A 13,519-nucleotide genomic window follows, 5' to 3' on the forward strand; every position below is an offset into this window, starting at 1 on the left:
GCGAGGATTTTTTTGTAGACCAAATAATTATTTTATTATTCTAGATGATCCACAGTTATTATCAACGTAGCTGAGAACATGCAACTAGAAGAAATGAGACTGTTGTGGAACAACAACAACAAAAACAAACAAACAAACAAAACCCAAAACAACAACAAAAAACAACCAACCAAAAAAAAAAGTGTGGCTCTACTTCCTGTGAGAGCCCACTACTCTACAATACCCTACAGACTGCATATTATGGCCCTTTTAGAATGGCACTAGAAAAAAGAAGTTCAAATCTCATGCAGGAAAGGGAGGTGAAACTTGGAATTCTCACAGCCCAGACAGCAATTCTATTTAAGAATGGTGTTATAAATGCAATCCCAACTACTTCCTTCTACTTTCTGTGGGATTAGCCATGAATTCCCTCCCTGCCTTAGCTGAAACTATTAAACTAATGAGGACACAATGGCCCACAGTTTTATTATCATTAAAATCACCCCTAAAGAAATAAACCACCCACCAAAAATTCAAAATTCAATTACCAAGGACACCACCTTCCTTCCCCTGGTTATCCCTCTCCCTGTTTAGGAAGCATCTGTGATCTCTTCTCTCAGTGATCTACAGGCTTAAGATGCTCAAGTTACAGCAACTCTTCTCAACCTATGTTTAGCATTGAATACACTTTTATTTAAAATCTTAAAAAAAGAGAACATTTGCCTAAAACCTTCTCTATCTTTTTCAAATAGATTAGGTAATCTAACAGACAAGAGATCTCATCATACTAACATTAATTATTGGCAGTAGCTTATGAGGCATTAAGGAAAAAGAGGGGGGTTTATTCCAAATATCTTTTGAACCATTTTTCTGTTATTTCTGTTATTGAATTTGTATGACGTTCTGTAAAGAGAGAAACTCAAAAAAAATGGTCTAACTTTTCAAGGATCTCTATATTTGACAGTATTCAGTGCAAAATACAGTGCTACAGTGATGAACTGCCTTGAATGACAACAGGAAGAAAACATTGTGCCAAAATAAAAGCATGGGTTTTTATGTAGTTATAAAGACTGTTTGCACAGTCCTAAAATAACCATAAAACAAACATGTTCTACCATTTAAAAAAAATGTGAAGATACTTACAAACAATCTTGTGTGGCACCATTCCATTATCCATTTGAAGCCTGTCTTCCATGAATGCTATTCCAAGGTTACTGAAATTATCTACGCTTGCTTCAGCAATTAACTTATAAGGCTCACCAGGTTTATAGGCCAATGGTGAACAATAGTCTGACCACTTCACAATCTAGAATAAAACATATGCATGTTTTTCAGTTTGAAAAGGTTACAGAAAATTATCAAAATACCAATAGTATTATGAGTCTGCAAGATGAACTGCAAATAAAAACTGCCCTTCCTTCCCGATGGATTCTGCTATTAAAAAGCAGCACAACAGTACCAAGAGCAAACAGAAGGACATCATCAAACCAAAATGGCACCACTGGCAACACCAAGGATTGGAAGTAATGTTACAGAAAGCACTTTAAAAAAAGAATAAAATAACATGTAGCTACTAGGATTATAGAATACTAAATTGGCAGAATCACTTTTAAGGCTTGTTTCTGTGATGCCTGATCTGTTTAAAACAACTACTACTTTTAATAGTATCATGAGAAAAAACATCTCACCTAGAGAAGACTTTCAGTTGACAGTTCCTTGCACACAAAAGTGCACCCTTTATGACTACAAAGGCCAATGTATGAGACTGAATACAACCAAAAGAACTTACTGAGGAAGAGTCATGTAGCAAGCAATACTTGCAACAAGATTCAGTCCCGAGAGAAGCAAAACAAAGCAACAACCACACTGAGTGCTGAAAGCAAATTGACTGTTCAAATACATCTTTCCCAAACATCAAGGCTATAAAAGCTTCAAGTAACACACAAAACAGCAGGAGAGCATTATCACATTCTGTAAGTGAAATTCTATTTTTCTTTATTTCCAAGACATGGCTTTCAGTACAAATTCTAAAATGAATGTGATAAAAAGAGCAAAAGTAAACTACTAGGGTTTAATAAAAATACACACTGACTATCACAAACATTAACTAAACATGGAAGATTCAAGCTGCTTATCTACATCAAAAATTCCATTGTCCAGAAAAGAAACATTATGCAAGTGACACATTTGGGTTTGTGCTGTTCAAGAAGGTTTGTTAAACCCAAACTACACAGCTGTAACATCTTGGAGAACAAGTTTCAAGTTTGACTATAAAAGCCACAAGGGGAGGAAAAGCGAAAAGTTTTGGTTTCCTTCTGGAAGGCAGACACATGAATAAAGATTACAAATCTGTATACTGACTCATAACTGAAAAGGGCCACTTTTAAACCTTATGTTTATAAACCAACAGTACCTAACAAAACAATATTCATACAATTGGCAAACACAGTGATTTGAGAGTCAATTCTGAAAGCAAAAACCAAAGAAGGCACCAAATTTCAGTAAAAATTGTGTGAATGATACCACAGCTTTTATCCTTTATAGGATACATAAACCAATTGTTCTCCTATGAGAGCATTTATAGAGACAAGGAAGCACCATCTGTTTTCACGAGCTAAAAAAAAAAAAATTAGCCTTCGCCATGTAATATGTTCCAAACACTGGGAGACAAAGCACAAGTCCCACATAGCAACTCCAGCACTTTGATGCTGTCATCACCAAACCACTTTCATGAAGTTCACCCTTTTATCACTACACACAAGATGAAACACACTGATTAAAAACAGTAAGAAAAAACACTTTCTTTTGAATGTACGAAATGAGGGTGAGCTCTTGGATATTTCACTTGTTCATAACTTTATTAGACTACAGCAGTTCAATTTACCTTTTTATCTAAGTAGTTTACATAATATCCAAACAAATCTATTTCCAACTTCTGACTTTACAGTATTTCCCAAGGGAACAACAAGAAAGAAACTGATTTCCTATTACCTTAATGGTCACATCTCCTTTCTAATTCTTTCTTAAAGACATTCTGTTTAGCACAAACCAAATGAGACCATCCAGTCCATATTGATGTTGGTAGCCTTTGGATACCTAACAAGAAAACTGGCTGGGTATCTTCTGATAAATCACCTATACTAACCCTTAGTGAACAAATTCAGTTTCAAAAAGAGAAAAAGATAGCAGTGCATGGGCAGTGTGTTGTTTACCACAAGATCAGCTGCATGCTTTAACTTATAGGCTAAACTCCAACTCTGTAACACAAAACTAATAGCTTCAAACCAGCCACACCAGAACACGCAGCTGGTGACAGCCACCCCTCCAATTCATGACAGTTGTATCACTCAGGTTGTGGACTCCTGGACATAATGACCACTTACTGGTAAAAGTTTCCACCTCCAAGACCTGCAAGATCATCTCCATGGCTCTGTACCACAAAGAAATACCAGCTCCAAAGCTACAGGCTATATTTCTGAGAACACTGGTGCTGACCAGTTCTGAAGCAGATCAAAATCTCCTTTTGGAAGATAGCTACACCAGGCCCTGATAGATTTGAATCACTGTAGTTGGAGCATCAGTCAGACTTCACCCTACTGTCACTGGGGAAGTCTGTTACCAAGTCAGCCAGAATTGCCCCAACCAACTGCCTTGAGTGATATCCTGGACAACAGCATCACTTTCCAGATGGAAGGTGTTTAGTCTATTGGTAACACATCCACAGCTGGAATGGAACGGAAGTCTCCAGTTGTAGTCATAAGGTGTAAAACTCTAAGGGCCTGCTGCTAACTGTTAGCAATTCACGATCACCTATAACAAATATGGCAGATACATTTATGATATAGGATACTAGCTTCCTCCTCTGTTTTCCTCAGCTTATGACTTTGGGTTACTCTCTATAGTGGAGGGTAAGAGACTCACACTGTATTTAGATATCCTTTCTTATCCAGAAAAGAGGCACAAGCAGGTAACACCCACATGTCACCTGGAAACTGAGGGGAAGATACATTGATGCTTTTGAGATATTTTTCTTGGCACTAAGTAAAACATTAGGCATGTTAACAAGTAAAAAGTGGTTATTACTGTCTGGTGCAAATAAAGTGAATACACAAAAGAACCTCACAAAGTAAGGCTGCTGCCAAAACGTATGACCTGCAATCCTGCTCACATGACAATCCATTTGCTTCACAACAGAACAAAAATCCTCAGAGGATATTTTCAAGCAGACCAAGCTTTCCTGCTACAACTAGAAATCTTCATCAAAATTCTGTCAGAATATAGAATGAAAGGCCAGCTCTTAGTAAGAGGTGAGAAATTATTTATACTCCTGCTTTCTGCATCCATCTCAGTTTCAACAGAAACCAGTCACAGATCACTGATAGCCCTACAAAGAATGGCTTTTTTGTCTAGAAATTCTCATAGGTCACAGGAGCAATCTGTTTTTACACCCCCTGTCTGCGTCAACAGCTGGCTGCCAGAGGTAACAGAATTAAAAGCACTTCACTAGAAGTGACATGTACACAGAAGGACAATAAACAAAATAAAACAGCAGTCCTTTTCCTCTTTAGTTTTGGTCTTTTGCCTAGACAATCACTTTTGAGCTTGACAAATTAATTATTAATGTCTACATAAGAATGCAAAGATTTTCCATTCTAAAAGAAAATTCAAATAAACCCAAGAAGATTAAATAACTCTGCCAAACAATAAACCCCAAAAGAACAACAAACTAGAGCTTCTACACAGATGTTTCCATGATCCTCTCTGCTACAAAAAAAAAAAAAAGAAAAAAAAAGTATCCCTTAGCCTTCTGTCTGAGTTGGCCCAGCACTCCCCCCCAGGTGCACTCTGAAACAAGAAGAGAACACAGCAGGTATCCTATCTAGTTTATCTCCTAGAAGGAGGGCCCACCTGGATGGATTCCACAGTCTTACAATAAAGGGAGTAAAAACATTTACAAACCAGCTAATGTGGCTACTTTCTGTGTGCTCCAAGGAAACACGTGGCCAGTGGAAGCAGGGTCAGAAGACTTCAGCAGAAAAGGTCTCAGAGTTCTCAACAAGCTTTCAGTGCACCAGTCCTCATGCTCTGAGCTTCATGGAGATAATGATTTCGCCTGACTGTAGCACTTCACCTGGACATCATTCCTCTAGAGGGCAAAGACTAACACGCCGCAAAAGCATGTTCTGTTCTAGAATTGAGAGGCCTCTGTGGAGGGTGAAGGTACTAAAAATTTGATTGCAGGCACAAGTCTGGAATTGTGCCCATTCCCAATCTGTCCTTCTGTTCCTGCACTCAAATTAGATAAGTCTATTTACCAACCACCTCTGCTCTCAATGTTCTCTCCAGCAGAGGACTCCTGGACCATCTCCCAGAACAAATGGCCTGGAAAATATATGTTCCTCATCCAGGGAAACAAACAGGCCACAAGCACCTGTGTATGTGACAGGTTTCCTTAAACTCCAAAAAGGAGCTTGAAACCTGATGCCAAAAAGCAAGGATGACAGATGGTTCTTATGGGTGTTAGGTAGGGACCATTCAGGAAGGCACCTTATTGACTGTCCCCAGGTGGTGATCCTAGCTTGTGGCATAGCCTGTTTAATGGGAGGGCTCTGTCAATTTTATGGTATCCCAGCGACCAGGCCAGATGTTTTATTACTGCCTACCCAGAGATATCCTATCATGCACATCTTTCCACTTCTCCTCTTTCCAGTAGGGAATGAGATCCATTCTGTCCTCTTCACTACAGAGAGCATACAGCACACGCAACTTAGGAAGGAACTAGGACAATCTGTACGACTTAGAAGATTTTTCCTCCCTGCAAGGTAAATTTATCTTTTGCTTTGGGTTACATTTCTCCCCTCCAGACCTGCATCCAAACTGAGACACCTAGGCAGCAAACATACCTCACGTGAGGAAAAAAGTTAGAAAACCAACAAAATTTAAAGGAGAGAGAGAGAGAGACATTATCTCAAGTTCATAGTAAATTTTGATAGGGTCTGGATACTAATTTTATGCATCATCTGCTTAGAGATGCTATATATTCAGTATTTCAAGTTTTAGAACATCATCTTTTAAATCCACATCTTCGCACTTTTGATATGGTAGTGGAAAAGGCACTTTTTAGATTTCTAAGTATCTAGGACATGAACATTTTGCAAGTATGCTTGCCATAAGGATTTCAGTACTAGTTTAATTTATATCCTTGGATTTCTCAAAAATGTTTTGTAAGTATTATGCATTAAAAGGCAAACACAATTTATAAAATTCCAACCAAGAAGTATTGCCATACCCCCACTGCATTTTATAGAAAAGCAAAGAGATTGAAAGCTTGATTTTGGCCTTAGTTCTACAGACTGACAAAACTATTCAAATGTATAATACTTTAACTTGTACTTGTAAATCACAATGAAAGGAAGCTTCCAAGAGAGACTTCTATTTCAATTACAACTTTTCCCAACCACTTGGCTGGAGGCTTGAAGAACTTTTTAGAAATCTTAACATATGCTTGCTTTGTATATTCTTACTGAGGCATTTGTTTCAGCTAGTGTCAGAGACAGGATATGGAGCTGAACAGACTTCTGATTTGCCTTACTATGACAAGCATTTTTTTTTTTCCTACTCAGCATGTCTAACCATACATGTCTTATCCAAAGCCACAATGTTATTCTGCAGTTCCCATCCACAGTCAGAAAAGTGTGCTACTAAAAAAGTCTCAGTAAAATGTCTATGGGTCTATTTGAAGCATAAAACAGAACTAGAATATTAACAGGGATTCATTTTAATGAAGAGATTACCTTTTTTATTCCCAATAACATTATAAACATACAAAAATCTATCTGACATTGATTTTCTTTCCTTCAAGGGTTTTAGGTTTATACCCACCAAATGACCCATCTATACTACTCTCTATGCAAGAAACAAAGAGAATCACTTACCTCTTTTGAAGAGCCAGGTACTTTCTGCAAGTTATCTGTTTGAGCTGAAATGCTTTCTGTCACAAAAGCTATATGTTCTGCTTTAAGTAACTTGTCAGGATAAATAAAAGGAGAAATGAGAAGTAGACTCCATCTGTTTAAGTCATCAAGGAACTGAAAGAGACAGGAAAGAAAAATAAGTCTGTACAGCAAGGACTGATTTAATAATTCATTCTTAAATTATGCTCAGCCAAAATTCAAATCTGACCCTTCTGCCTTGCGTGAAGGGTCACAGAATCACAGAATGGTCAGGGTTGGAAGGGACATCTGGAGATCATCTAGTCCAACCCCCACACCAGAGCAGGGTCACCTACAGCAAGTCACACAGGACAGCGTCCAGGCGGGTTTTGAATTTCTCCAGAGTGGGAGACTCCACAACCTCTCTGGGCAGCCTGTTCCAGTGCTCTGCCACCCTCAAAGGAAAGAAGTTCCTCCTCATGTTAAGATGGAACTTCCTATGTTCAAGTTTGTGCCCGTTACCTCTTGTCCTATCACTGGGCACCACTGAAAAAAGACTGTTCTCACCTACCTGGCACTCTCCCTTGAAGCATTTATAAGTACTGATAAGATCCCCCGTCAATCTTCTTTTCTCTAGACTAAAAAGACCCAAGTCCCTCAGCCTTTCCTCATAGGAGAGATGTTCTAATCCCCTCATCATGTTTGTAGCCCTTTGCTGGACACTCTCCAGCAGATCTCGGTCTTTCTTGAACTGGGGAGCCCAGAACTGGACACAGTACTCCAGATGCGGCCTCACCAGGGCAGAGTAGAGGAGGAGGATGACCTCCCTTGACCTGCTGGCCACACTCTTCTTGATGCACCCCAGGATGCCATTGGCCTTCTTGGCCACCAGGGCACATTGCTGGCTCATGGTCATCCTGTTGTCCACCAGGACTCCCAGGTCCCTTTCCACAGAGCTGCTCTCCAGGAGGTCAGCCCCCAACCTGTACTGATGCATAGGGTTATTCCTCCCCTGGTGCAGTACCCTACACTTGCCCTTGTTGAATTTCATAAGGTTTCTCTCTGCCCAACTCTCCAGCCTGTCCAGGTCACACTGTGAGGCAGCACAGCCTTCTGGCATGTCAGCCACTCTTCCCAGTTTCGTGTTATCAGCAAACTTGCTGATGGTACGCTCTATCCCTTCATCCGTGTCATTGATAAATATATTGAACAGGACTGGACCCAGTACTGACCCCTGAGGGACACCACTCGTTACTGACCTCCAACTAGAATCCGCACCACTAACCACAACCCTCTGAGCTCTATCTGTCAGCCAGTTCTCAATCCACCCCACTGTCCATTCATCTAATCCACACTTCCTAAGCTTGCCTATGTGGATGATGTGGGAGACAGTGTTGAAAGCCTTGCCGAAGTCAAGGTAGACAACATCCACTGCCCTCCCCTCATCTACCCATCCAGTCACCCCATCATAGAAGGCTATCGGATTAGTTAGACATGACTTCCCCTTGGTGAATCTGTGTTGACGACTTCTGATAACCTTCTTTTCTTCCAGGTGCTTGGAGATGACACCCAGAACAAGCTGTCCCATTATCTTTCCAGGGATGGAGGTGAGGCTGACAGGCCTGTAGTTTCCCGGGTCATCCTTCTTGCCCTTTTTGAAGACTGGAGTGACATTGGCTTTCCTCCAGTCCTCAGGCACCTCACCTGTTCTCCAGGACCTTTCAAAAATGATGGAGAGCAGCCCAGCAGTGACTTCCCCCAGCTCCCTCAGCACTCGAGGTTGCACCCATCGGGCCCCAGGATCTTGTGGATATCCAGTTTATCTAACTGATCTCTAACTTGTTCCTCATCAACCAAGGGAAAGTCTTGCTTCCTCCAAACTTTCTTCGTTACCCGCAAACTCTGGGTCTCCCGAGGACTGGTCCTACCATTTCACACTCACCATGAGGAAAAAAGGGGGTAAAGGTCTGAAACGTTAAGGTCTGTAACTGTTGCGGGCCACTGGCAACATCCCTCATTCAACTGGATGCTCCTCTCCCATTCCCACTGCAGTTCACCCTGCCTCTTCCTTTCTTCCCTCTTCTCCCCTGACTATGCAAACCTGTGGTCCTGCTGCCTCAGTTCTGGTGGCTGAAGGGTACTGTCTGCCACTTGGCAGGGACTGAGAATGCAGTCACAACACAGCGTGCCTGGCCAGTCTCCACAGCCCCTCTAACTGGATAGTAGTCCAGGTGGCATTCATTCTAGTTGGGTAACAATCCTCTAGGAAACATTCAAGCCCACTACTAAATCTCTACACCCATCTGCCAAAAGACCAACCAACCTGTGAGCGACAAGTGACCCATGAACTATATACTACACAGGTCTGATTTTTAGACCTAATTTACAAAGTTTCAGGACTTCCTTTGTAAAGCCAGTTATATAAAGAGAGTTATATTTTGTGGAAAAGTATGATCTCAGGACAAATTCTTTACAAGTGATTTGAAAAATCTTAAAAAATTATTTGAGAGGGTACTTTTTAAAAAAAATATATTAAGTCCTCATGCATTTGCACCGAAATTACTCATTCATTACACAACTCTAAGTTTAAAGAAATAACTCATTCAAAATAAGTTTGTCCTTAAAGTAGTCTATCCACTTAGCAGACCATTGGACAAACATTTTCTTCATCAAATTGTAAAAGTGGTTCCCCCTCTTGTCCTCACAAATGAGCAAATAAAGTTCAATAGCTGTAATCAGTAGACCAAAGAACAGTTTTAAGAACCTCAAAGTTTGTCAATACATAATCTGGTTTGATACGATAGTATAGCAACTTCTATGGAAATATTGCATTGAAACTAATTATTCTGCCATATTTTAAAAGTGGCAAACATTAGAAACAGGTATTTTGCTACCACTATACTAGAAACACGTGCTTTGCACACCTTCGGTAAGTTTATGCAGAAACATAAGAGAATTTCCCTATAGTACACATTTAGTGTGCATCACTCCACATCTAAAATGAAACTGCACAATATTAAGTCTATGAGGATAGCTTGCCAATCCAACCAGCTTTACTGAGCAAGAAGCTGCAAGAGTAAACACCGCTACCTTCCTCAGGAACATGAATGGAACTCATGAAGCTTTATAATATCTTAAGCATGCAATCTGATTAAAGATCAAATAAAAAACTTTACAGGTTACCGTTTATGGCTTGCTACTATCTTATCTTAAGGAAGTTACTGATTGTAGTCTAGAGGCAATTATACCCACTCAAAAAGCAAAGTATCCCAGCTAGCTTCCTAGAAGCCAAAAAAGCATGCTAGTTAACCTTTTCCTTTTCACACTGTTCACATGTTGTAAAGAGCTGCACAGTGACGCAGCCTCTGTCTTTAATGCAGCCAGGTCAGAGCCCTTACATGCCACACTACTGAGGTGGAGCATGGCAGGCATCTTCCACAGGGATTCTGAGAGTCAAATGCAACTAGTCACTTTCAATACATATTTTTAAGAGACAAATATATTTTGAATAACAGAGCTGACTTTATGCCAAACTTCAAGCCAAACTGCAGTTCCCCAGAGGGCTTCCCAACTCCCAATAAACACAAATAAACTGACAAACTTATAAAGTCAGTCTGCATGCATAACATTGCAGACAGAAAAAAAATGTGCTTACTGTGCAAGGACCAAGGGAAAGCTATTTCAGAGATGGGCAGAAATGGAGAAAAGAACAGCATAAATTAGTTGAAATATTATTTGCAAAACAATAATCCAGGTGATTTGAGGCTGAACTCCTCTAAACACATGGACAATTATTTGGTTTGGTTTTAAGATCTTTATCAAAACGTGAATAAAGTACTTAATTTTCCTGTGAGACATTCTGAGATTGTCACGATAGCTTTTCAGTATAAAATAATCTGCTCATTAGATAGCAAAAAGACTGTTTTTGAACAAGCTCCATTAGCATTTTTGATCTTATTTTCACTGCACTGAAAACATCTTTACCCACTGAATTTATGAAAAGCTTCTCTGCTTCCTGAAGAGTAGCACCTACCCAACGAGACGTTTCATAAACACATTTTAGTAACACCCATTTAAGGAAAACATGTAACTGAAGTAATTTCCACAAACACACATATAAACATCAGGAAAAAGGAGCAATCAAGAAGATTCTTATCCACACGAATTCTAGTATTTAGTGGCAAGTTTAGACAAATCCAACATTAAATAATTCAGATTACTGGCCGGGGGAGGGGGTGGGGGGGGTGGATGATGCCAGAGGAATTCCATTTCTAAACCTTTAAGTCAGAAGCAAGCTTACTTTCAGTTTTACCTCAGGAGACAGCCAAGTGAAATTTGTTCAGGCACAGTATTTTTCCACTGTCGTGGGCTACCAAAGCCTCCCCCCACCACCCTCTCTCACTGTCCATTTGCAAAAAACAAAGTGATTTTCACGGGTCGTGTTTGTCGTGTCATTCTTCTCACTTCAAACAACGTTTTGTATGGGGAGAAGCATGCAGTTCTAATTGAGGTTAGGGAGCTCAATTCAGACTCCGTTGCAGATTCAGCTAACCCATTCAATCCCTGACACAAATCTTAAATACACAAACACGGCAAACGTTGTTAGACCGAAGCTTTGTATGGGCTAGAAGTACATTACTAATATGGAAATACTATCAAGTTCTCCCAGCCAAGTGCTCCTGCTGCCACCGCTGTACTTACAAAGCTGCGCTTCACACGCATATAGTAAAAGCCCACTCCTCAGCCTGCTCCCTCAGCCAACAAACTCTAGTAATGAAAAGAGGCAACTACAACCGCCCTAAGATTTTTCTACTTGGGTCTTACCTAAGCCTTACCCACGCCAAGCAGTGCTGTGACAGGCCTGGGAAGCGACACCAGTTATTTTTTCAGTCACAAGTCCCAGCCCGCCGCTGGCAAGCCTCGCTGCCACACGCCGAAAGAGAAGGCGCAGCCCCGAGCTCCGCAACCGCCAGCTCCCCTTTCCCTCCGGCTTCTGCCACCTCAGCCCGCCAACGGCCGCTGCCACCGCCGCCGCCGCTCACCGCCTCTCCCCTCCCGCCGCGGGAGGCGCCATCGAGCACCCGGGGCGGGGGGGAGGAGAGGGGGAGGGAGACTGCGCAGCGCCAGCGGGAAAGGCGGCTCGCCGTTACCACGGTAACACGGGAGGCCGCTCCCGGTACGGCTGCTCTCCCGCCCGCCCGGCCCCGGGGAAGCACCTCCCAGGCCTCAGCCCCACGGCTCGGGGCGGTACCTGTGTTTCGTCCGTGAAAAAGACTTTGTTCCCTATCCTGAGGCAGACCTGCTCCTCGGAGGTAGGCGGCGGCGACGCCTGCCGAGCCGGGGGCGCCGGCGTGGCGGCGCAGCGGCAGAAAGTGAAGGAGCAGCGGGAGCGGTGGAGGCGGCGCACGGTGCGGCGGATGAGCGCGGCCGAGCGAGGCCCCCAGCGCGCCCATAGGTAGAGGTAGCACAGCGTGATCAGCATGGCGCGCGCGGCCCCCGCCCCCGGCACGCCCCGCCCCGCCCCGCCGCGGGCCCGGCCGTTAGCAGCGGCAGAGCGGCCGCGAGGAGAGCCCCCGCTCCCCGCCCCGCCTGCGCCAAAGAGAAAGGGGTGCGCCGGTTGGGCGAGCCGGCCGGCCGCTCTGATTGGCTGGCGGTCTTGCGCGCTCAGCTCCCTCCCCCCCCCCCCCGCTCCTTTTAAAGGCCGGCGGGGGGAGGCGGTGAGGGGGGTTGTGTCTTGCTCGCCTGGACGGGAGCGGGAGGTTGGTGGCTCACGCAGCGAGACCGTCGGTGAGCGCTGACGCGAAGGAGCCCCTGGCGCTGAAACAACGTGGAGAGAGAAAAAAAAAGTCATAAAAGAGAGACCAGCCCGGGGGTTCCCTCTTTCCGGCGCGGTAGTTGTCCCCAGGCTCCCACATGAGGGGCGGTGAGGGGAAACGGCCTATGTCCTCCCGCCCCTCAGGGCGTTCCTACAGCTTCTGCTCTCCAAAGCCAGCGCGGTGCTGACGGGCAACGGATTTGGATGAATGCAGCAGTTCAGTGTCGTGGTGAGGGGTTGCGGGAAGTGCCCCTCAGCTGGATGTCACGCGTGGTGCCGTCTGCGGTGGGGATGCAATGCAGGGACCTGAACTCATGTTTCTGCTATAAAGATCAGTTTGCTATCTCGTCAGCTACATTTGATCTCGCTGCCGTGGGTCACAGGAAAGTATATATCCGGTAGGAAAAACAGCGAGAGCCAAAGTACTCATTGCTTCTTTCCATGCAGCAACAGGGAAGGATCTCATCTTCCTTAGAAATGGCCCCGCTCTGCCACCGGACCTTATTTCAAGGTCCATGGTACCCTAGAGTAGTATCCCCTCCCATCACAAAACCAGATGAAGACACCAGTCTTCAGGTCCCACACCTGTTCCAGCGTGGCCACCAGAGGGCAAAGCGGTCACAAACGGATGCATTTGATTTCAGCCCATTCGTTGGATTCAGCAAACAAGAAAGATGAGGTCAGGGCTCGGTGGGGCTGGTCATTAAAGCCAGAGGGAAGAACAGCCTGTCCGGGAATAAAACTGTAGGATTTGCATGTGCCATGACTGCTGCAAACACAGCTTGCCACTACA

The 13,519-nt window shown here is 43.3% G+C and overlaps 1 protein-coding gene across 1 annotated transcript in view; it reads right to left on the reverse strand.

Annotated features, from left to right (window-relative positions):
- The window catches only part of HLCS (holocarboxylase synthetase), a gene marked incomplete at its 5' end in the record, with an annotated part of 124,178 nt that extends 111,785 nt beyond the window's left edge, over positions 1-12,393 (reverse strand). Inside the window, 3 exons of the mRNA XM_082479920.1 lie at positions 1,123-1,285; positions 6,915-7,067; positions 12,163-12,393. Of these exons, the coding sequence (XP_082336046.1) occupies positions 1,123-1,285; positions 6,915-7,067; positions 12,163-12,393 (547 nt within the window). The remainder of the gene's footprint in view (positions 1-1,122; positions 1,286-6,914; positions 7,068-12,162) is intronic.
- Positions 12,394-13,519: the final 1,126 nt, after the last annotated feature.

This window comes from Vanellus vanellus, assembly GCF_965231255.1.
Source record: "Vanellus vanellus genome assembly, chromosome: 1".
Classification (NCBI taxonomy): Eukaryota; Metazoa; Chordata; class Aves; order Charadriiformes; family Charadriidae; genus Vanellus; species Vanellus vanellus.